Source organism: Gossypium raimondii, chromosome 8, assembly GCF_025698545.1.
Source record: "Gossypium raimondii isolate GPD5lz chromosome 8, ASM2569854v1, whole genome shotgun sequence".
NCBI lineage: Eukaryota > Viridiplantae > Streptophyta > Magnoliopsida > Malvales > Malvaceae > Gossypium > Gossypium raimondii.
Genome location: NC_068572.1, coordinates 60,041,037 through 60,064,461, shown reverse-complemented (window position 1 = coordinate 60,064,461; position 23,425 = coordinate 60,041,037). Strand labels below are relative to the sequence as shown.

Here is a 23,425-nt window from a genome sequence, read left to right as displayed (position 1 = left end):
TTAGAATAAATTAAGCATAATGGTATTGCAACATGGCTCTATCCAACACTAATCCAAAGCCTTCTTATTATATTGTAACAGTGTGAATTAATGAATTAACTCTGCAAGACAGTATGGTTAGGAATCTACCTCATTTTAGTAAAAGCTAGGAAGCTGAATCATGGTAACATGGGAAATTCGTCTAACGGTTTAACTCTCGGACAAAAATCGTTATCACACAGAATTCAGGGAGACAAAAAAGTCGGGAATTTTGGATTCACCCTAAACCAATACAACGGATGCTTTCAAGAATTTGATGGCATCCCCCTTTCACTTAGTAGCCCTTGTTCCCACGGATCCTAGCTCTCATGTCAACCTAGTACAAGAAGGGAAAAAAAAAGCATAACATGTTAGCTATATATATCGTAAAACATCGTCGAGTTTGCCTTGTTCATGTGAAAAATAGCTTCTTTTTTGTTCAAACTAAGAGAAGTATAAACCCAATTTAATCTACTTTAAAAGGATAATAATTTTCTGTTTATCATGAAACTGTTAAGCAAATATAGCAATGTGCAATATAAGATTTATTGTAATGATGATACACCTACAAGAAACCTAACAGTTTGTGAATTCGTAATTGTGTGTTAGTGTATTTTCTCATGTCCTAACCAAGTTTACGAGGTATTTTTGGACATGACATTTTTGCTCAAGTCTCACCTGCTTGGCGCATTTTACTGTGTGGTGTCTTAATAAAACAGGCCAAGCTTGGATAAAATTTTCTAGCATATTTCGGGCAGGGCATGGACAAGACACAATTTTTGTTAATATAAGGCCAAGGCCCGACTTAACCCATGAATAGATCATAGTAACCATGCAAAACAGCAATTTGCAGCTGCACAAAGTAAGTATCAACCTAAAAAGTTGCATAGAATAGAGGGGCTGGGGGCATGGAATCCTGAAAATACATGCTTTTGATAACAAGAAAAACAAAAAGGTTTCATGTTGCTTTTTATGCATTAAACTTGTGAATTCCATCCTTAAACATCTTTTGTACCAAGTTCTTATATCAAGAGCTTAAGTTGAAGAAAACAACCATTTCCAAAAGCCGATACCAAGAAACACGGAAACCCCACAAATAAGATGTTTGGTCTAAACCAAAATATACATTGTAGTTACAGTAGAGTTATATAACCGTAGTTCAATCAGTCTTATTCTAGGTCTTGAGCATTGGTTTGTTTTATCTACAACTTATCATCTACAATCATGGAATCCCAACCATTCACACTGGATCAATCCATCTAAATCTAATATTATCATCACTAGACCTAGTAGAGTTATATAACTGTAGTTCAATCGGTCTTATTCTAGGTCTTGAGCATTGGTTCGTTTTGTCTACAACTTATCATCTACAATCATGGAATCCCAACCATTCACAATGGATCAATCCATCTAGATCTGATAATATCATCACTAAACCTAGTAGTTTTGGATACAATACTTAAAAAAATAACTAAAACACAACAGTAGAGACTAAACATAAAATATTAAAACAAACACGACGTGAATACATGAATATGTCACACAAAACGAAACAAATTATTAACATGTCAAAATTTATAGATATATAACACTTTCAATATGATTATAACTTGGAAAAAAAACGCAACACAAACACCATAAGGATACAAATATTACTAGTTCTAGTCCTCACCAGAGGTGGATAACAAGGGGGGACAGCCAGGGGCCCTGGCCACCCAAAATTGAAAAATTGCAATTCTAGCCCCTCTATAAATGATCAAATTATAAATTAATATTGGGGGAAGTTATGCTTTGGTCCCCCAAAAATGAAAAAATTCTATTTAGTCCCTTAAAAATGATAAAATAATAAATTAATACATGATAAAATATATATTTGACATCTCAAAAAGTTATAATTTAATTTTGCCCCCCCCCCCTTAAAAAATTTCTCGATTCACCCCTGGTCCTCGCCTTCTCTATATGCAGCAAAAGTAATTGTAAGTTATGTTCAATCTAATCGATATCAGCAGAAGGCCAATTCATTTCCATTCATGCCATAAAAAAAGGGTTAATTGCACCAAACATTCACAAACTATTGGTCAAAATCTAAATTGATCCCTAAACTCTACAACGTCCCAATTGAATCTTCAAATTGAAATATCATCCTAATTAGGTCATTCCGTCTGTCTAACCATCAGCTTTGAGGCTAATACCAACTTGGATCCGACAGGTTTTGAAACATTTATTAATCCATTAGTGTCTAAAAAAATGAAACCACCTTAAATCAAGCTGACATTTAAGGCCAAAGTTAAACTGTTAGACTAAGGAAAGGATCTGATTAAAACAATACATCTATTTGAGGATTCAATTGGAATGCTTTGAAGTTTAGAGACTAATTTAGAACTTGGCCTTTAAATTGGAACATCTGAAGCAATTAAACCAAAAAAAAAGAAAAAGGATAGCCCTCCCTAAACCAATTAGAATTATAACTTCCATCATCATCAACTCCATGACTAAAACCCTAAACCCTATTCATAAAAAATTAAAAATCTTCATCAAGATAACAAACATGGCAAATACAGAAGAAGAATTGAACATACCTGTCCTCTTTTGCAATTGAAATAAGTTTCTCTGAGTCCAACACATTCGCTTGGTATACAAGGGCTTTTCTCTCCAGCGCATTCCCTAACTGAACGCTTCTCAACCTACCCCATATTAATCCCCAAATTTAGTAAAATTCTATCATTTCACGTTAGGGTAAAATTAAATTGGGAAATCAAAGGAAAAAAAACAACAATAAAGAGAGTAGACGAAAAAGGGAAAGAAGAATACCTTAACACAATCTGATTCGCTTAGACACTTCACCAGTTCCATAGCCAAACCTTTGCAAGATTTTGACATTTTTTCAATTTCCCAACAAAAAATTTCTTTTGGGTCCAAATGTTCCCAGCAAATTATATATATATAAGCCTTTTTATACTTGGGGATGATTTGAATTTTCCCTTTTCATACGTAGCCATAGAGTTCGAAATTGTCAGTTATATATATAAAATATACATATTAATCCATGGTTTAAGGCGGATAAACCGATCAAATCATCATTTCTCAATTTAATCTTTTATAAAAAAAATAAAAATTATTCAAATGGATACATCAATTAATTCTTAATTTAACTAATATCACTTATCGATTCCATCAGATTCCAATATTTATTTAATAATAAATAAATAATAATTTAAAAATTGCTAGTTTTTTGCTTACTCTCTTTTATGGGTACATACTACATAGTGTTTGCTCTATTTTTGTTATTAAATACCCGACCAAACCGATTAAATTGAGCCAATACTTTGGAGTTGGCAAGAGCTTCTCCACCTAAAATGAAAATTTTAAATTCAGTCTCTTTATATTACAAGTTAATTTATAGTAAAATTATATTTTAACTCTCCAAAATACAGAAAAAAATCTATTTAGTTCTTTAAAAAATAATAAAATTATAAATTAATACATAATAAAATTATATTTTGACATCTCAAAAATTTTATAATTTAATTCCTACTCTTAAAATTGTTGTAACAGCCCGATTTTGGGTCTAGATGGAACAGTGGTTTTTGGACGACAAATCCGACGAGGAAAAAGAAAATGTAATGGCCTGAATTTTCAGAGGTGTCGGAACGGTGATTCGAGATCACTAAATTCGACAAATGAGTAGAAAATATTATTAATTTAGTGAGTATAAGTTAAATGTGAAGTTAGGAAAATTTTTAAAATAGTGAATAGTGCACTAGAAATAAATATTAAAATAATTAGAATAAAAAACAAGGTATCGAGACCTCGGAGATTTTAAATCGAGCCATAAATATTTTTATAAATATTTATGGAGTGTTAAAAAGTTAGTATTAAAGTTTCGTTAAGAAATTTTAAAGTTCCGATAATTAATTGAACAAAAAGAACTAAATTGTAACAATTGCAAAATTATGGGAAATGATTAAATAGCTTAAATAATAAAAGGAAGAGGCCTTCAAAGGCAAATAGACCCAAGGTCTATTTGGGCTGTACGGCAAAGGCATGAAATCAACAACAAAGTAAGGAGAATTAAGGGAAAAATTGGAATATTGCAAAATTTACTTAATAAAGTTAGGACCAAAGTGGAATTATCTAGATTTCTCTTTATTTTTCTGCATTCTCATCAGTAAAAACACCATAGAAGGGTTTCCTTAAGCTGGTTATTCCTATTTTTACTGCAGGTAAGTTCAATTGTTGATTATTTCTTGAAATTTTGGTGTTTTTGTGACTTTTACAACTAGGACCACTTGTTGAATTCATTAGTTTTTGATTCTATGAAAGAATTTGAAAGTTGATATGAATATGTGCTGAAAGTATATGATGATTTAGCATGGAATTAGAGCTTTAAATTGTTTATATGCTGATTTTATTGAAAGAATTGAATAGAAAGTGAATGTTTGGGACCTAATAGTAAAAGAGTTTGAAGATAGAGTTATATGTGAAAATTATGAATTTCAATAGTTGTGAAACAACTTATAATGTCTAGGTAAGTTATTAATTGAGAAAATTAGATTAATTGAGGGGTTAATTGAGAAAGGACCGAATTGTATAAACTGTGAAATTTGGGGCAAAATGGAAATTAACATTTTGCACTAAAGCAGTTTTAGACAGCAGCAGTAGTATAACTTTGAAAAATCACCAAAAATTATGGGAATTGAATTAGAGGATGAATAAAATATGAAATTAAATATTATTGAGTCTAGTTTCTCATAGAAGAAACGGTGTAAGCAATGAAATTGTAAATCATGAGATATAATAAATTTTGTGAGACAATGTTAGAATGATTTGGGTTTCCCTTGTTCTGACTTTGGAAAATCATCAAAAATTGAAGAAAAATAATTATGAGTTATAATTTATATGCTTAGAATCCTTAATGAGTCTATTTTCAAAGGAAATAAATGCAAATATCATCCAAATTCTGTACAATTAGATAACTCATTTTTAGTGAAGAGTGGTCGGAACTGTCAGACAGCGAAATAGGGGAAACTTTAAAGAATAAACTGTACTATTTGGCTGAACCAAAAATTCTAAAAATTTTATGGTAAGAAGGTATGTGAGTCTAGTTTCAGGTAAAATTAACGGATCTTAATTTGGAGCTCTGTAGCTCCGGATAGAAATAATTTAGTGACTCTGACTCAGATAAACAGCTTTGAATATACATGTGAGTGAATAGTGAAATTATAGCTAATGTTGTTTAAGTGTGATATACACATTAAGGATGTGGAATGGAGAGGAGGAGGAGGAAAATTGGGAAATATATGAATGATTTGTATATAATTGGTCATATGCTTAATTATAATTGATAAACGATGAAATAGAAATGATGCTTATATTTGTGTATTATTGGTCATGGTTTAAGCTCATGTGTGAAAATAAAGTTTCATAGTATGTGTGTATGGTATATTCGGTATATGATTTGGCATGAAATAATGTCATGAATGGTTTATGAATTAACACATGTTGGTAAGCCTGATACATGAATAAATGTTGTGCCCATCCATGCTTATAATGTTTATGCTATATGTGTATTTGGCTAACATATTTGGTGTATATGCTTAGGCTTTGGCCAAGTAGTGGCTAGATTATGCCACGTTAAATTTATAAGTTATGCATTGAAATGGTTTATTGTGTGGTTAGTTCCAAAAAGAGTTATGTTTAAATACATTAGCTTGCAACCATGGTTGAATGATATGCTTATATCTTGTGTGATGTGCATAGAAACAAGTGTGGAAAGATAATGAAATAGTAAGTTCATATGGCTGAAATTTAATGATTAAATGTTAATTTCATGAATTATATAATGTATGATGAAATGTATTTAGTGTTGAAATGAGAGTAAAATAAAAATGCGAAAATCGAATAAATGATCAAATTAAGCGGAACGCCGGATTTGAGTACTTCTGATCAAAAGATAAAGTGATAAGTAGTAGCTTTAGCTACACTTATCTGATCAAGTGAAAAAGTGATAAGTGTTATACTTATTTGATCAAGTGAAAAAGTGATAAATGCTATACTTATCTGATCAAGTGACAAAGTGATAAGTGGTAACTTTGCTACACTTATCTGATCAGGGACAAATGATAAGTGATCATACGTAAGACCATAGTTATACTATGGCAAAGTGAAAGTGAAGTACTCAATTTTCCGTAACCGTTCTCTAATTTGATTAAGGATGGTAAGTGACAAATGGGCCCAAATGAATTAAAGTAAATGGATAAGTGGTAGTGTATTTATACCAGGATGATGTTGTTATTTAAGCTAAAGTGATATTTTCATTGCAAAATTAAGAATTTCATAAATGTGTTATTGAATGGTATAATCGATAAACGTTGAGTTAAATGGTAAATACGTATTAGTGTTGAACTTAATGTCATTGAATTGTACGTGAATTAAATGGAAATTGCTAGTGAATTGATTTAAATTGTGAGCATGAGAAGTTGCGAATTGAATGAAATGGAAATGAAACATTGAATTGCATGAGTATGTATCGGGTCTCGTAGGCCCTAATTATTATGATTATAATATTTTGAGGATATATTGTGAAAAGTTATAGAAACATGTTAATTATTTTGAAAGTTTTAATTTAGATGAAATTTTATAACTCGGTTAAATACGTTTACAAGTGTATGTGTTTTGGTAATGCCTCGTACCTTATTCTGGTGTTGGATACGGGTAAGAGGTGTAACAATTGTTCTTATTTTTATTTTATATCTTTTAATTTTGTTTTAAATAATCCATTTTAACATCCTTTATTCTCTAATTTTTCACCTAAAATTATGGAAAGGAATCATTTATTAATGATTTGAATAATGAACTAAATGAGAGAGGAATTGAACAACAGCAGTTTGAGGCTGAGATGTACAGACTATGATGAAATTTTATTTTAAAGATTTTATTGATTCAACGAATTAATGAGTTGAATTTATAATATTTAAACTATATTAATTATAATTAATATATACAATCAACTCGTGTATTGCATTGAATAAAAGCATGTTTAAAAGATAAAAATACACATTAAGTCACAAAATTATATTTATTTTTTTCTACCAAACTATTAAAATTTAGGGTAAACTATACAAAGGGTCACTCAATTATGCTCATATTCTTGTTTTAATCACCCAATTTTAATTCTTTTTTCAATTTAAGCAATAACCTTGAATTCATTCCTATTTAGGTCACCCGGCGTTAAATTAATAACGAAAAGTCTTTTTTCTAACTGGTATAATAACACATTCAGTCCTCAATACTTAGATATTCTATCAATTTGATCCTAATTCTAAATAATTCAATAGATTTAACCATTCACAATTACAAATTCTATCAAATTGATTCTCAAACTTCCTAATTAAAACTTTTAACTTTTGAAACAGAGGCATTCCACATCTATAAATTTGTAAACCCCCCAACAAAAATTTTCTCTCAACTAATGAGTTATTTTTCGAGCGAATTTCTAATACCAATGAGCTTATCTTGAAACTTCATTTTCTTTTTTTTTCTTAGTAGTTTTCTTCTAAATACAACATTTCATAATCATTTGATTGATAAAATTTTGGCTAAAGAAAACGGAAAACCTTAAAAAAAAAAACACTTTACGTTTGCTCTTATTGTTAATAGTATGATATTTCCTGCAATGTACATATAAACAGTCCTTGAAATTGGAAATTAAATCCATTGTTAAAAATATAGTTTTAAAAAATCCAATTGTTCAATCAATAATTATAAAAGAAAACTTATGAACATTTATTTTTCATAAGAAAAAAAGTGAAAGAATTAATTGAATTTCCTTTTATTACATGGATAATATTTTTGATTTTATAAACTGATTAAGAGATTATTATGTGTTCTATTTATTTTAATTATTTGTTTTTAATTTTAAATCCACAGTAGGCAAAATGTATTACTAATAATATGATTTAGTATCAAATCATTTATCAAATTAATTAAAAACTAAAATTATGTTAGTCAAAGTGAGAAATTATTTTTTACAAATATCACATTATTTATATAATTATATTATATATATTATATTATATTTTAAATTTTAAATTTTCTATCATTTTTACCGTGTTTAGTTAATTCCTAACATTAATTTCTTAAAAATATAAATAAAAATAGTTACATACCTAATTGGATAATTTCAACCATAAATAAAACAATTAATAGATGTGAAATGTCTTTGTTTTAAAAGCTAAAAGCTTTAGTTAAAAAGTTTGATAATCAAATTGATAGAATTTGTAAATATGAAGGGTTAAATTTATTGAATTATTTAATATTAGGATCAAATTGATAGAATAAGTAAGCATTGGTGACTAAATATGTTATTATATTGGTTTAAAAAATTTTCTGTTATCAATTTAACCTCGAGTAACCCAAATAGGAACGAATCTAAATATTAGTGCCTAAATTAGAAAAAATTAAAATTGAGTGATCAAAATAAAAATGTGATTATAATTGGATGACCATTTATACAATTTACCCTAAAATTTATAATATGTTGTTAACGATAACATAAAATCATATCCAATATTTTATTATTTACCAAGTAAAAATATCGTGAAAATCCTTATATTAAGAGTTGATTGTATTTTGACCTCTCCACTTAAAAATGACAAATTAGTCTCTATACATTATATCAAAGAGCAAATTGATATTTCTATTAAAAATTAACCTCTATTCATCAACATAAGGTACACGTGCCAAGCAGTTATTTCATCAATTATGTCGATTTTTAAAAGTCCAAACGGACGATTAAAAAAAAAGATTAATTTAATTTTTGGTTTAATATATAAGAAACTAAATTAAAGGGGCAAAACTGCATGACTGTATACTGACAGAGAAAGGCTTACTACTATTGCATAAAAACTTGAAGAACAATGAGCATAAAGATAATTCATGCTATTTAACACAATAAAAAGTAACCCAAATTCTCTCCAAGGATGATATACGAGTAGTTTGAACCAATGTCATGAAAACCAGACCGAAAGTCTAACCGAACAAGCCTTCGGCTTCCGGTTGAACCAGTTCAATCAACCGGATCCGATTATTGCAATGGTTTTAACTACTCATTACAGCGTCTCTATAGCCATAACTAAAACCGAGAGACTAAGCAAAGCCAGGTCTGCAACAACAATGAGCCTAAATATGCTTTTATTCATCCATTTGGCTATATATATAGGGTGGATATATGTTAAAAACACTGAAATCATGATTAGTAGTTCCTAGACTGCTGAGGATCGTGATGAGCTAGATCCAACTGATTGCCAGAGCTTGACCCACTCCAGCATAGCTTTAGCAGCACGAGCAAACACAGGGTCCATCGATCCTAGCCGCTCTTTAACAGCGTTTGCCACCTCAATTATGCATTCCTCCACTGTTGTAGCTTCTCGTGGCAACCTTACAGACTGAAAGAAGGGGATAACTTCCTCCATCAGCTTCACACCCTCCCACTCCTTTTTCAAGCTTGCTATAGGGTCACCTCTATCGGTTCTCCATATGTACGGCAGTCCAGTTTTCACACCGAGCCCCAGATGATCGCATACAATCTTAACACACAACCCACTCCAGATGTCTTCCATTGTTTCCCACCTACACTTACCTTCCCCAGCCAACTTCAGAGCTGGAACCAATGCAGGTCCTACTGCCTCCCGCTCAAAAGCGATGTTGATTCCACTAATGGGTATGAGGGACCTGGCTGGGACGGTCATAACTGCATCAACATATCGGGAATTCCTTTGCCTTGCCTTGAGGGCTTGAGTAGGTGCATCATGATCAGCCAGATTAAGCCATAGCCCACATGACAAAGCACATTTCACCCCACCCCGAAGACTGAATGGGTAGCCACGAACAAAATCAGCTCCTTCAGCATAAGGGTCATACAGAGTATTAAAAAAGAATGGTGTGGCTGGGTTGGTAAGGTTGCTTATATGCTGGGCAACAGCATCCACCAAAAAGCCCTTAGGGTCTCGGGCTGGGAGGCAGTCATCGTCTACAGAGATAATGTATTTTTTCCGAGAAACAAGATATCCAAAATACCTGCAGGAATAGCCAGAGAAGAGAATCGAAGTAGAAGAACCCACCACTTGATCTATGTCGGGCTTTCCGTAGACATCAAGGTTAAAGCCTTCAGGTATTTTGAGTTCCTCTTTCAAATCAGGGTCTTTGACAATTATGACATGAAATCGAGAGAACATTGGTCTCCATTCATTCATGAATATTGTCAGATCCGAACGAAGAGCTCCTATAACAATGTCAACCTCATCATCCTTAATTGCTAGAGACATCTTGCCAAATACCAACAATCCAATCCCAAAGAGCTAGGCCTCTTAAAAGCAACCGTTTGTAACTCTCTAGTCCAATGTACTTTGTGTTCCACTGATTAAACCAATCTCAGAATTTCTCAGAACATCCTACAGAGGGAACAGAAGTTCATCATAGAAATCAACTCAAAATCCATTGTAAAAGAAAAACGAATATTTGAAACTCCAAAATGACTTACTGGTAGGAAGGACAGGGGTAAGTGTGACTCGAATGTTGAGTGCTTGTATAAGAGAAAAGACCTCGTCCTTACCGGTATCTATAAACAACTTGAGAACTCTCTCAGTTAACTTTCCAGCTCTCAGCGTTCTCTGCCAAAACATGGAAATACATCTTACAACATGAATGCCATTAGAACTAAACAAGAGATTAAAGATAAAAATGTACCAGGTTAAAGAGACAAACTGGATTTGTATACCGAAAAATAAGATAATCAGACAGAAGAACGAGGCTAAAAATATGTATAAATAGCTAAAAAAGGAGATACAGAAAAAATCCAGATGAGAAAGAAGGGGACGGAAAAATTTACGAAAACAAAAAAAGGTAAAATCTGAAATGTGCAATGGAAAATGAAAAAGGGAAAAAATGATCATAACATAGAAACTTTAGTGCAAAGGTTGCAGCAATTGTAAAACTTCTCACATAAGCGATTCGAGAGAGCAATGTGAGCTATTGTCAAAGCACCAGAAGATAAAAAAAGAGGAAAAGGGTTCATGAGCCTCCTCAAGTGCTATCATGTTGCCTTATCTTTAAACATGTACAAACTTTAATGATGCTCAACTCGTAGAAATAGCCAGATTCTCAACACGGGCAACTTTAATAATCAAACCTTCAAAACTTTAAATTTAACATCAATTTTTCAATATCTTGATTATTTTGTCCTACCAAAGTAGAGTTTCATGATCTAGAACTTGGGACATTAAAACTGAAACGAAAAAGAGAGAGCAGTGGCTTTGAACGTCCTAAGGCCACAAACTTTCATAAAAGTATAATAGAGAATGGGGATTAAATTTAATAGGAAATATTAACCAATGTTGTCAAGAGCACACCGTAGGCACTAGTACCCTAAACTGCCTGAGGCAATATGTACATATGTGTATTTCTATACATGTCTCTGTATATGTAAACATATGCAACAAGCTTAACACATGTAATTAGAGAAATGAACTTTAGAGATTGGTCCACTTTATCGATGAAACAAGCAAAATTTTCTTTTAATTTTGTTGGCCATCATGCATAACTTTTTTAAGGTCCCAAATCCGTTGTCAAATACCAAATATTGATAATTAGAGAGTTTGGCATTATCCCTATCTTACCAGTAAAGTTACATCTAATGAAAAGAATCAAAAGTAAAATAAATTGAAGATTACTTCAATCAAGCAAGCTTTTTATGCCTGTCATCTTTATCTTACAATAAAATATGCCTTGACAAACAAGCCATATGACGGATTAAATGTACCTGACCTAAACCGGTTTAAAGAGCTTTTTTTATCTGACGCTAAGGCGTGAGGGCTTGTCAACACTGAAATTGACTTAAATCTACTATTAAAAAAGGAAAGATATTTAAGAATCACAACATAAACTTGAATATTGAAAAAAATAAAGAAACCCAAAAATCATAGATCATCAAACAAATTTGGCAATGCAGATTATAGGCAATAATACCTCAAGAAAACTATTAACTACTTTCTAAAGACTTAGCTATATTCTCGTCGAAGTCGAAGGAATCGTTTGCCCAAAAGTACATACAATACAATTTCAAAACCCACCTAATAAGGAATTCATAGCTTCACATAAGGGGGGGGGGGATCCCTCAAATTAAACAAGAAACTAAAACTACCCATCAAGCCAAAAGGCAAAAGAACCCTACAAACTAACAAAGAAATTAAAATTACCCATCAAATCAAAAGGCAAGAAAAAAAACCCACAAAATAACAAAGAAATTAAAACTACACATCAAGCCGAAGGGCAAGAAGAAAAACCCACAAACTAAACAAGATATTAAAACTACCCATCAAGCCAAAAGGCAAGAAAAACCCGCAAAATAACAATGAAATTAAAAGTACCCATCAAGTCAAAAGGCAACAAAAACTCAAAAAAGAAATTGAAAAAATGAGAAATAATATTTTACCAGGAAGAGGTCGATGACGATATGGTCGGGAAGAGGAGAGAGATCTGCGATATTGGAAAGGTTAAGAACAGCTGAATCTATAGTCAGAGATAGCAAAGAGGGCGAGGTTCTCATTCACTTACTGCTTATTTTTTCTCTGTAAATTTATATTTTTAAAATTAATATCTTCAATTTATAACTAAGAGTCTAAAACAAAAAAAAATTACAAAACGAAAATGAAAATAAATTTCTAAGAAAATAAAGTAGAAGATTTTTGCACTGGTTTCTCCGTCGTTCGTCCTTCAACCTTTGACAACTGGAATGTTTGCCCGCTTCACAGGGTTGATTATTGTTAATTTTTTTATAATTTAAATTATTTTATATTTTAATATTTATTTATTAATAATTTAGAATTTCAAAATCTTTGCCACGTGTTGTACTTAGGATTTAGCTTAGGATGCCAACTAAAAGTACCATGGACAATTAATTCATTTAATAAGTAATTAATTATGTGTTTATTAAAATAGGAAATAATTAAATAAATATTTAGTAGAAAAATTGAACTTGATGCTTCTTTGGTTAATTATTTATTTGTATCAATTTATACATTAAATTTTTGAAGGTAAAATCAGGGTAAATTTTAAAAAAATTGAGGGACCGGAATTAAATTATATATTTTTATGATAGTAAAAATACAATTTCATCATTTTAGTAACCTATATATTTATAATTTTAAATGATTAAATTAAATTTTTATCATTTTAGAGGTCAATGTATAATTTTATAAATTATATAAGGACCTAAATGAAAAAAAATCATTTTATGGGGCCAAAATCCTATCTTCACCATTGGTGTGACTTTTATAATTTAAAAAAATCACTTAGTAGTGTTGTAATAAAATATAATATTGAAAATGTTGATTGAACTTGTCATGATTAAAAAAATTTTGTTGGATAATTCTCTTTGGAAAAAAATGACATTGACTTTGTAATTTCTATAGTTAACAATTTTAACTATTTAAATTAATTAATAAAATTATAAAATAAATGGATCAATTTATGTAAAGAGTTAAAGCATGTGGGTAAAATCCAAGTTTCAACATGGTATAGAGGTCAAAGCTAAATATTACCATTTTTTATAATGTCAAAAGAAAGGTAAATCCAAAATGTATTAGTTATGATGACTTTTTCGAGCATTGAAATTATATATAATCACGTAATGTTTTAATTGAAAATATTAATGGTATTAACCAATAAAAGGGTTAATTTTTCTATTAGTCCTTGTATTTTGTAAAACTTGATAATTTAAGCTTTGTACTTTAATTTGATTTAGTATCTATATTTTTAAAATTTAGAATTTCAATCATCATCAAACGATAATGGTTAAATTCATTAAGTTCTACTAGTTCCAATATTCGATTCACCAACCATATTATCATATGCGTAATGTTATGGTAGCTAGTTATTTCCACATATTGTTTGCTAAAATTCCAATTAATGGACTAACAATTGTCAATTCATTAACATTGAAATTTCAAAATTCAAAAAAAAATATAAGGACTTGGAATGATCCAATTAGAGAATATGGACAAAAATACAACTGCATGCACAATACAAGTACAAGATTAGTAATTGAATTTAACCAAACGAAATTAATTGTTATTGTTCAGGTCAAGACTAAAATTAAAAATTTGAAACATATAGGGACTAAAATTGACCAATTCAAATAGTATAATGACTAAATTTGATTAAATTAAAATACATAAATTAAATCCACAACTTTCGCTACTAACCTAATAAAATAGCAACTTCTATAAAAATTTTAAATATATATATAATAACTAAATGTAACTTTAGTTAAAATGATAAAGCGAAATATTAAACATTATTATGCTTTGAGTGGTTGGAATCAACTCATGTGCAAGTATTTTTAAAATTTTTTATGAAAAGACAAAAGTGTCTTCAAGACATTAAAATAGGTTTTTTTAAATAATTTTATGACTGAAGTGAGACTAAATGATCAATGACACTAACTCAATTACTATCTTAAATATGGTATAGATAATCACCTCAATGATAAACACCTCATTCCTTAACACAAGGTTGAAAGTTTAATCCTCACCTATATTAATCATCATATCTGCAGTGGATACTTTTATTTCGACTAAAATAAATATATTATAGATAAATAGTGAATACAATTTGATTTTTCTAGCGATCTTGTAATTGAATTGGTGATACCAAATTCAATAGCCCGTAATGTAAATTGGGTGAAAATATAATAATTAGGTAAAACACTATTTATAAAAATATAAAATTTTATCCAAATAAAAAAATTCATTGAATCAACTACATACGTAATTTTTTCATACAACTTCTCAAAACAAAGCATAAGTTATTCATTTTTTTATTCACCTATTTTTTCAAATTAGAGTAGAAAGTTATCGACTCTTTTTTTTATTATAAAAATATAATTGTTCATCAAAAATAAAAAAATTATATAAAATATTATTTTTCACCCAGTAATATGATAAATTTTAGTGCTAATTTAAAATTTTCAAATTTTAATATTACAAATTTTAATAATAAAATTTCATATTATAAGTTTATGAAGCACTAATTTAATTAAAAATAAATAGAGTAAAATTATAAAAGTAGTATATTAACAATATTAAATAAATAATTTAGTTAACAAACGAAAAACTACTCTTTCTATCCGATCACTCCAAATTCCAAATACACCCTTAAGAATTATAAAGTAACATGTCACAAATTTATAATTACATCTAAATTAAATTATTAAGTGGGTTTCTGGGCTTTTTTTTAAATAAAAGAATTTGTATACATATATAATATTTACTTTCATTACGCTTACTCTTTTGTTATTACTTAATCACAGCTTCTATCAACACCGCTGACGTCGCGTCGTTATATTCTACCTCACCGCCATCGGCCGACGTCCTCCCTTCTTCTTTCATAATTCATATCACATCTCAAATCCTGATTATTTTCCCTTTAATTTATACCCTTTTCGTGTTTATATACTTGCAAGTTCGTATTTGGGTAAATTCAATTTCAAGCTAATTCTTTTTAAATAAAAGGAGGAAAAACAGATTTTATAGTGAAAATCATGAAGGTCGTACACCGAGACCTAGTTCCCAATGGCCCTGGCAGCGTCAAGGTAAAAAAAGAGAGGGATTTTTTCCCTTTGAGTTTTGATTTTTTCTTTTTAATGTAATATTATTGATTGCAGATGATACCAGTGGATTCAGAGGATCTCTGGTTTGCTTACAATTTGATAGCTACTGGGGATTGGGTTATGGCTCGAACCGTCAGGTATTTTTTTGGTTCCATTATTTAACTGTGTGCTTTCTTTTTTGAATTGAATTTAGCTGCTTTATATCGTTATGGATGAGGTAATTTAGGGTTTTACAGAGCTTTTATGTAGTATGATTAGTTTAAATTCTATAATGTTCGTCTTTATTTTTAATGTTACTGTTTTCTGTTAATATGGTGTTTCTTGTTCATGAATTAGTAGTACTCATAAGTCGGTTATTTGTTAGTTGATGATTAAAATTTTTTTTTCTCATGGTAGCTTTGGTTCAAGAAATAAAAAAACATTTATGTCGGTTGCATGAATACTCCTGCAATCATTCTTATCCTTCACCATCACGTCCTCAAGTTCTAATAGTTTCATGTTATTGTTTATCACTTTTAACCATGTCTTTTTTGGTTTCCCCTTCAAGCTTTCACTAGATGCAACTTTAATTTGTTCCATCCTCCTAGTAGTATAAATGGTTTTTTCTCACTTTATCTTCTATAGGAATCATCCTGACGCGGAGACTGATATCCTTATTTCTAACTCGGCCCTTGTCACACTACATCATTGTAACATTTGCATCTTGGTTATACCCATCTTTTGTATATGTTTCTCTTGTCAGTCCAACATTCCATACCATATAGCAAAGCAAGTTTGATTGTTGTCCTGTAAAACTTCCTCTTCAAATTCGAAGGTTTTTCTCATACTAGGTCATAACTTTTAAGTGCAGTGATATTTTTAGCATGTAAAACAAAAATTGAAACAGGTCAATGTTTGTAAGTTTCTTGATGTCATACCTTATTAGTATTATGTGCATTCCATAATAGGAAAGTTCTAAGGGAGACAGCCGGTGGAAGAGATGCAGAGCGTGTTGCCCTGAAGTTGGAAATAAAAGTCGAGGTATGATTGTTTAAGACTGCCAATTGATTTTTCTCAGTTTTTTGACCTGCCAATAAGTTTTAACAGCGTGGTTGGTTTTTAATTTTGTAGTTAATGTATGAATATTAGTACTGATATCATGTCATATTTCTTTAGGCCATAGATTATGACAAAGAAGGATCTGTCTTGCGTATAAGGGGAAAGAACACCTTGGAGAATGAGCATGTTAAGGTAGGTGCACCATAGGATTTTGTCCCTTTTTTCCCTCCTTTTTCTTCTTCTTGCTTTTAAAATGCACCATCATCTTGTTGCAGATAGGACAATTCCATACTCTCGAACTTGAGCTTCAGCGACCTTTTGTTTTAAGAAAGGTAGCTATCCTTTTTGGAATAGTCTATATCATTGTATCTTTTCCTGTTTGTCCTCTTGCTTTGGGTGCTATATCTGTGCGATATAAAAATTGTATGCTTTTAGGCATCTCTCTCAAATGTCTACTGTTGATAGTTATGAATGTTGCTCTAGTTGCTACACTTCATCTGTGCACATATTCCTGTATAGTTAGAGAATCTTTGATATTGTATGAATGATATGTTGTTTAGTTTCTACATGTTTTGGGTTTTTTAGAGATATGCCATGTACGTACATATCTGACGGGAAAGATGTATCTCTGTCTCTGGCTGGGTGTGCTAGAAAAGAGGGATGGGGGCCATCAAGAATCCTTGAGAGGGGATAGTTGACAGAGGTCAAAGGCATGGACATAAGCTTGAAAAGTAAAATTGCTTACTGAAACCTACATTTAGAAACTAATTAGAACAAGAAAGCACATATTATCTAGTTTTATTCAAGTTATAGAAAGCAAGAAAATGTGGAATGGCTCATGCCCAAATTATAGAAATCATTGAGAAATCTTAATTGTGATTCTAGCCTATCCTGATTGCAACACTAAATACTGACTAAACTTCTAGGTTATATTCTCTGTAGCCGTTATTTCTTTTATACCCTTCTGAACAAAAGTCTTCTTTTGTAATTCATGGACCTGATGGAATGTCATTATCTCTGCACATAATATTAGCTAGTTGCTTGGATTATGTTCTTCATAGCTTTTGTTTTATGTGATTAGTCTTATTGTTGTTCATCTATTACTAGTATTTCTGTTATTGTTTCTCTTTAAAGCGTACTGTCTTCTCTCTTTCAAAGTATTTGATACTCTCACTGAATTGTGGAATTTTTGTTGCATATTTTAGAAAATATGGGACTCATTGGCATTAGATGTTCTCCGGCAGGCCTCTGGTATGTAGTCTGACTTCTCCAATTGTCTGTATTGCTACAGAATGAAAGCATCTGTTGTTTATTATTGTGCTTAGAGCTGATTTCTGAGTTTCATCTGTGTTTGATGGCAAATTCCTGTTATCTTGGTTAGTGTTTCTGAGAAGTGTTTTCTAGGATCAGAGAATTTTTAGCTGATTTACCTCTGCACTTCCTGCTTAAAGTGTTGATTTTAATAAGAAGGGGAAAGAATCTCTTATAGCTTCACAACTACGGTTAAAGAGTTCATGATTAGGGCTGTTTGCCAGTTCTTATTTAGTAACAGACTGGCATATCTTGTGTCAGTTAAACTGTTAGTTTGTGGCATTAATTTAGGTTTGATTCCTTCATTTAGTGCTGTTGATTTTAGGCTTGGTATTAACATTGAACCACCATGCAATCACATGGGTCTAAAAATGGTATCACATGTCATCATCTAGATAAAGCTGGCAAAGCTATTGGTTTTAGTCCTGGTATTAACATTTTATCACCATACCCAAAAACTTGTCCAGTCCGATTTTGAATCTAAAGTGACCCTGCCTGGCTTAGAAATTCCAAAAAAATGCTTTTGTACCTTTTTATTAAAAATATTTATAGTACTAATCAGCACCACCTCATAAAGTTTCAGGTTGGCATGTTATCATCAACAAAAATAGTCATGTGGCCTAATTTAACTATAAAGCTTTAACCGTGTTATTAACTGTTCTTAAATTACATTTTATTGAATAAAACCATTAAAATTCGGAACTGAAATAATAGAGGAACAAATTCAGGCTTCAACCAAAAAAATACTAAAATGATGACATTCCTACTTTATATTTGTTACTTGTCACAGTGTCTTTGTCTATCTGCTTATCTCTTCTAATCGTTGAATAAGTGTTTGGATTCTCTTCTCCCTCCTTTTGTTTCTTGCCTTTCTCCTAAAATATGGTTGTCTTCTTGTATCTTCATTTGCTCTGTAGTTTGTCTTCTGTGTCTCAACTTCAGTAATGCAAATTTAGGTTGCATCACTTTTCTATTTGAAAGGTTTTTAACAAGTATGATTTAACTTTGCAATTACTGCTTAATATATTTCAGATCCTGGTGCGAGTGCAGATCTGGCTGTGGTACTAATGCAAGAAGGGCTAGCAAATATTTTGCTTGTTGGTAAAAGGTATGTGTGACTAACTTGAAGAATGAATTTGGTACTCTGCTTTAGATGCTTGTTAAGGTGATAATATGAAGTTGGGAGATTATCCTTTACTTTGTTGGGTGCCTGACATCCCTAGAAATCTAAGATGTGGAGTTCAAAAAATCATTTAATAAAGGCGTTTGACATCTATGGGATGATTTGTGGTGTTTCAGTTTTTTGGTGATAAGGATGCTAAAGTATTCCACTTTGTAACTTGAGTATCTCTTCTGGTTTGTAGTAGTCCTCTTTGTAGCATTTCTTTCTAGAAAAGACGGGGTTGTATTTTTGTTTCTTAAACTTTTGTTAAGTATTGACGTAAATTGTCAGGAAAAGATTTTGGGCAAGTGTATAAGAGTGTTGGGAGCAAGTGACCAGTCCTTTCTGAAGTAGAATTCATCAGTTGCAATTTTTTTTGTTTGGAATGAAATCATAGGTTGCATTTAGGAAGCACATGAACCTTCATTTTAAATCATCCTTTTCAAAGTATTACTCATGAGAAGATGCTGTTACACCATGTCTGCTTGATCCAGTTCCTGTCTGCTACTTGCATATTTGACTTTCGAATGTTAATTTCTTTAGTATTTAATGGTGTACAAGATTTTTAACTTACTACCATTGTGATCTGTACAATAGTATGACAAGTACCCGTTCACGGATTGAAACTTCAATTCCTCGTAAGCATGGACCTGCCATTGCTGGTTATGAATCGGTATGTATTTTTAAAAAAAATTATTCTTATACGTTTGGAATTTGTTTCTGATTTAGAAAGCCCTGTACCTTTGAGATCATGTAGTGAGAATTGGGTTTTGTTCTCTACCTTTTTACTTTGTGTACTTATTGGTTTCTTTTTAACATTCTACAGGCTTTGAAGAAGTTCTTTGAGAATGTTCTACAGGTCAGTTATACTTGAATTGTAATATCACTGTTTTATATGATTTTAAGTGCATTTATTTTATTTCTAAGTTGTTTTTGTGCATCTTTGATAGGCTTTCCTCAAACATGTTGATTTCAATGTTGTTCGCTGTGCTGTTATTGCTAGTCCTGGCTTCACAAAGGTCTGAGACAAAGCCTTTTAACTCATTTCCTTTCTAGTTGCCTTGATTCTTCGTTTACTTCAATTTTCCTTAGGCAATAACTCATGGAAAAACATTTTACAGCAATTTTCTGTTTAAACATGTGTTACATTTGGCTTTATTATCTTTTTTATTTCTTTATATGTTTCAGGACCAGTTCCATCGTCATCTTATGTTGGAGGCAGAAAGAAGACAATTGAGGCCAATTATTGAGAATAAGTCGCGAATAATTCTTGTACATACTAGCTCCGGATATAAGTAAGTTTGCTTTCTGCTTCAGCTTTTACTCTGCTAACTGTAATGGGCAATGTAAATTTGCCTTGCATCTAAAATATCTAGGGGCTCGATGTGATATATTAACAGTTCCATTATTTCGGGACATCTATATTCTGTGTCTCGAGAATTTCCTTGTACATTCTTAGTGAACCACATTATGTTCTTTGCTTCCCTACTTACTTACATTGCATTCAGTATCTATTTTGAAAAATCTGGCATTAGAATATACTAGTCTACACATTAAGAACTCTATAGAACGATGTTCACCTACTTTGTGATCTTCAATAAAATATGGGGATTCTGAAATGCTTCGATCTGGTAACAGGAGTGTAAAAGTTGATGGCTTCATTTGTCTTACCTATATTCCTTAGTGAATTCAGATGCCCTTATAAATTTTCTAACTGATGCTATTTTATTTCAGAGCTTTAGTACAAATATGAAATATGGATCTTAGTGTAACTTGACTATAATGCAGGCATAGTTTGAAAGAAGTCTTGGATGCCCCAAATGTTATGAGCATGATAAAAGACACCAAAGCAGCGCAAGAGGTATTATAGAAACCATACCAGGCTAAGAATTTTATTTTTTTATTCATTGGTTGTTCCTTGTTTTTATTTATTTCTTCTCATAACAGCTTTTTATGCTTTGTTTCCCTAATTTTACCAGGTCCGAGCTCTCAAGGATTTCTTCAACATGCTTTCAAATGTAAGGTTCAAACTTAGTGTTTCTACACTATTTTTTGGTTGTATTCCATGTATAGAATGACTTAATGATACTTTCATTTTTGTTAATATGTTCTTACTTGCATTAAGAGAATGGAAGTCGAAATGTGGTTTATCTTTTAATATATGGTGAAAGTGAAGGTTATGAAACAGAGCCCAATAACAATGACTAGAGTGACTTAGCTATGGGCTATAGGTTAATTGTGTTTTGGCCTTTTCATGGTAATTAAGTAGTTTGGGTTAATGATCTGGCTGGCCAAACAATATATAATTGTATACAATGTTTTTAGTTGATTAATTAGAAGTGAATATTAAGTATTTTATTACACTTTAAAACATTACAAACGAAAGGACATGATTCCGAATGAAGATGCTGCACAAAATGAATGTGTCAGAATTGATGTTCATGGTGTCATGAATAGTTACCAAAAAATGACTTCTCTCACAGACACGCGTATATGCATGTGCACACATGCACATGGATGTATATGTACAGAATGTGTGTGCCCATATTAATTAGTTGAGGAAGTGGCTGAGGGAACTGGAGTCTTGGCTGGATAAACAATGGCTCGATTGCTTGTTTTAGAACTTAGTTGTCTTCTATTTGGCTATGTTCTTATCTTATAGTTGCTTTGGTTTTATCATAAAGGATCCGGCACGTGCATGCTATGGGCCAAAACATGTGGAGGTTGCCCATGAGCGAATGGCAGTTCAAACACTTCTTATTACCGACGATCTCTTCAGGTTGGTATATCATATGATCAACTCAATATGTTTGGACAGTTGTTTAGATTGAATGAGAATTTAGTAGCACATAATTGTTTTTCCGTTTCCTGCTGCTATTCTGCTGATATTCTCTGGATTTGACAGTGAGATTGATGGGAAGCACACAAAAATTGCTGTACAATTCAAATTTATCTGCTTGCTGTAGCAATATGTCTTTATGCATGAATACGTAGAACCTCGGAACGAATATGTCACTTAGTACACGCATCATGGTCCTATTTTAGGATTTTGACCATGTTATATTTACACAGTGACACAGTAAAAGGGAAAACAAAAAACACGACATGCATAAATGGATTGCCAAATCTATTACTGACATTAGAGGGTTTGGGGTGTTAGTGTTCACTATTTTGTATCATTCTCGGGGTCGGCCTTCTTTCTTTCATTAGCTTATTGTCATTTAATTGCTGACTTCGCATGCAGGAATTCGGATGTAATTACGAGGCAAAAGTATGTCGGTTTGGTGAACTCTGTTAAGAATTCGGGGGGCACTGCTCACATTTTTTCGTCTATGCACGTATCAGGGGAACGTGAGTATTCGTTTGCTGCATTTGGTCTTTTCTTTTTATAATTTTTCCGAATTCCGTTACACTCATTTTCACATCCATATTCAGAACTGGCACAGCTGACCGGCATTGCGGCAATCCTTCGTTTCCCTCTTCCGGATCTGGAAGACATCGAAATGTAGGGTACCGTTTTCTTCATATGTTCGGAGTTTCCGGCATCGAGATTTTATACTGTACTCATATTTCTCCCCCTTTTCGGTCATATATATATAATGTGTTAATCAGTATTTGAACTGTATCATATCCAGATACTAGCGAGTATTTAATCAACTCTAGAAGTGTAACATTATTTCATTCAGTGTGTTATGGAAATAAAATATTTAATTCAAAAGTTTTTTGCATTATCCTACATCTGGCTTTCTGGGTACATCCTACGGCTTTAAATTATTGTTTAAATATTTTAATATATTTTTTAATTTTCATTATTTCTCGTTTAAAGATTTAATCAATTGATAAAATACGGATTCAATCAATGAGTATTTGATTATATTTCTTTTAATAATCATTTAATACATATAATATTTTGTTTCATTTTAAATTAAATTTCTTTACTAAAGTCAATCCAATTATTGAACCACTGAAAAAATGATTAATATTCTTTTTCGTTAAAAGTTAATATTCGATTCAACACCTGTTTTATTGAAAAACTAAATAAAATGATAAAAGAAAAAACCAAAAAAAAATGCAGAGTATTTTGGCTCATTCTCGACCGTTGAACAGTTTTCATTGAATTTACAGTCTTGTAACGTGGCCCCCAAACTCTCTGTGTTGCATTCATACATACAAATATAGAAAATAAATACAATTTTTTTTAAAAATTGTACGAATAATAAACATTTTAA

General features: G+C 31.3%; 3 protein-coding genes across 6 annotated transcripts; 1 reads left to right on the top strand and 2 right to left on the bottom strand.

Annotated features, from left to right (window-relative positions):
- Positions 1-37: 37 nt before the first annotated feature.
- On the bottom strand, positions 38-3,054 carry LOC105792702 (mitochondrial protein pet191 homolog). Its single transcript, XM_012621423.2, has 3 exons — positions 2,830-3,054; positions 2,598-2,702; positions 38-355 (listed from the first exon to the last, which is right to left on the bottom strand). The coding sequence occupies exons 1-3, from the start codon at positions 2,896-2,898 to the stop codon at positions 314-316; spliced, it is 216 nt and encodes a 71-aa protein (XP_012476877.1). The 5' UTR covers positions 2,899-3,054; the 3' UTR covers positions 38-313.
- A 5,883-nt stretch (positions 3,055-8,937) lies between these two features.
- LOC105792701 (probable UDP-arabinopyranose mutase 5) lies at positions 8,938-12,833 on the bottom strand. 4 transcript variants are annotated; one of them, XM_012621418.2, is made up of 4 exons: positions 12,631-12,833; positions 12,509-12,552; positions 10,559-10,688; positions 8,938-10,469 (listed from the first exon to the last, which is right to left on the bottom strand). In XM_012621418.2, exon 4 carries the CDS (start codon positions 10,341-10,343, stop codon positions 9,282-9,284), a length of 1,062 nt encoding a protein of 353 aa, XP_012476872.2. In that variant the 5' UTR covers positions 10,344-10,469; positions 10,559-10,688; positions 12,509-12,552; positions 12,631-12,833; the 3' UTR covers positions 8,938-9,281. The 4 variants fall into 4 exon arrangements, with proteins under 4 accessions (XP_012476872.2, XP_012476873.2, XP_012476876.2 ...); XM_012621419.2 differs by having other exon boundaries at positions 10,631-10,688; XM_012621422.2 differs by having other exon boundaries at positions 8,938-10,333; positions 12,509-12,833.
- A 2,522-nt stretch (positions 12,834-15,355) lies between these two features.
- On the top strand, positions 15,356-22,914 carry LOC105792700 (protein PELOTA 1). Its single transcript, XM_012621416.2, has 16 exons — positions 15,356-15,667; positions 15,740-15,822; positions 16,633-16,705; positions 16,841-16,915; positions 16,999-17,055; positions 17,929-17,974; positions 19,067-19,142; positions 19,794-19,869; positions 20,023-20,055; positions 20,147-20,215; positions 20,385-20,491; positions 20,985-21,057; positions 21,176-21,214; positions 21,881-21,975; positions 22,441-22,547; positions 22,632-22,914. Exons 1-16 carry the CDS (start codon positions 15,617-15,619, stop codon positions 22,703-22,705), a joined length of 1,134 nt encoding a protein of 377 aa, XP_012476870.1. The 5' UTR covers positions 15,356-15,616; the 3' UTR covers positions 22,706-22,914.
- The last annotated feature ends 511 nt before the right edge of the window (positions 22,915-23,425 follow it).

Coding starts and splice junctions, on each gene's coding strand:
- LOC105792701 (XM_012621422.2), bottom strand. CDS start 12,622: ATGAGAACCTCGCCCTCTTTGCTATCTCTGACTATAGATTCAGCTGTT. Junction 10,689..12,508: donor TCGTCATCGACCTCTTCCTG/GTAAAATATTAT, acceptor ATGTTTTGGCAG/AGAACGCTGAGAGCTGGAAA. Junction 10,334..10,558: donor TACCCCTGTCCTTCCTACCA/GTAAGTCATTTT, acceptor AGATGTCTCTAG/CAATTAAGGATGATGAGGTT.
- LOC105792702 (XM_012621423.2), bottom strand. CDS start 2,898: ATGTCAAAATCTTGCAAAGGTTTGGCTATGGAACTGGTGAAGTGTCTA. Junction 2,703..2,829: donor GCGAATCAGATTGTGTTAAG/GTATTCTTCTTT, acceptor AATATGGGGTAG/GTTGAGAAGCGTTCAGTTAG. Junction 356..2,597: donor TCAATTGCAAAAGAGGACAG/GTATGTTCAATT, acceptor TTCTTGTACTAG/GTTGACATGAGAGCTAGGAT.
- LOC105792700 (XM_012621416.2), top strand. CDS start 15,617: ATGAAGGTCGTACACCGAGACCTAGTTCCCAATGGCCCTGGCAGCGTC. Junction 19,143..19,793: donor ATTTTGCTTGTTGGTAAAAG/GTATGTGTGACT, acceptor TCTGTACAATAG/TATGACAAGTACCCGTTCAC. Junction 19,870..20,022: donor CCATTGCTGGTTATGAATCG/GTATGTATTTTT, acceptor AACATTCTACAG/GCTTTGAAGAAGTTCTTTGA.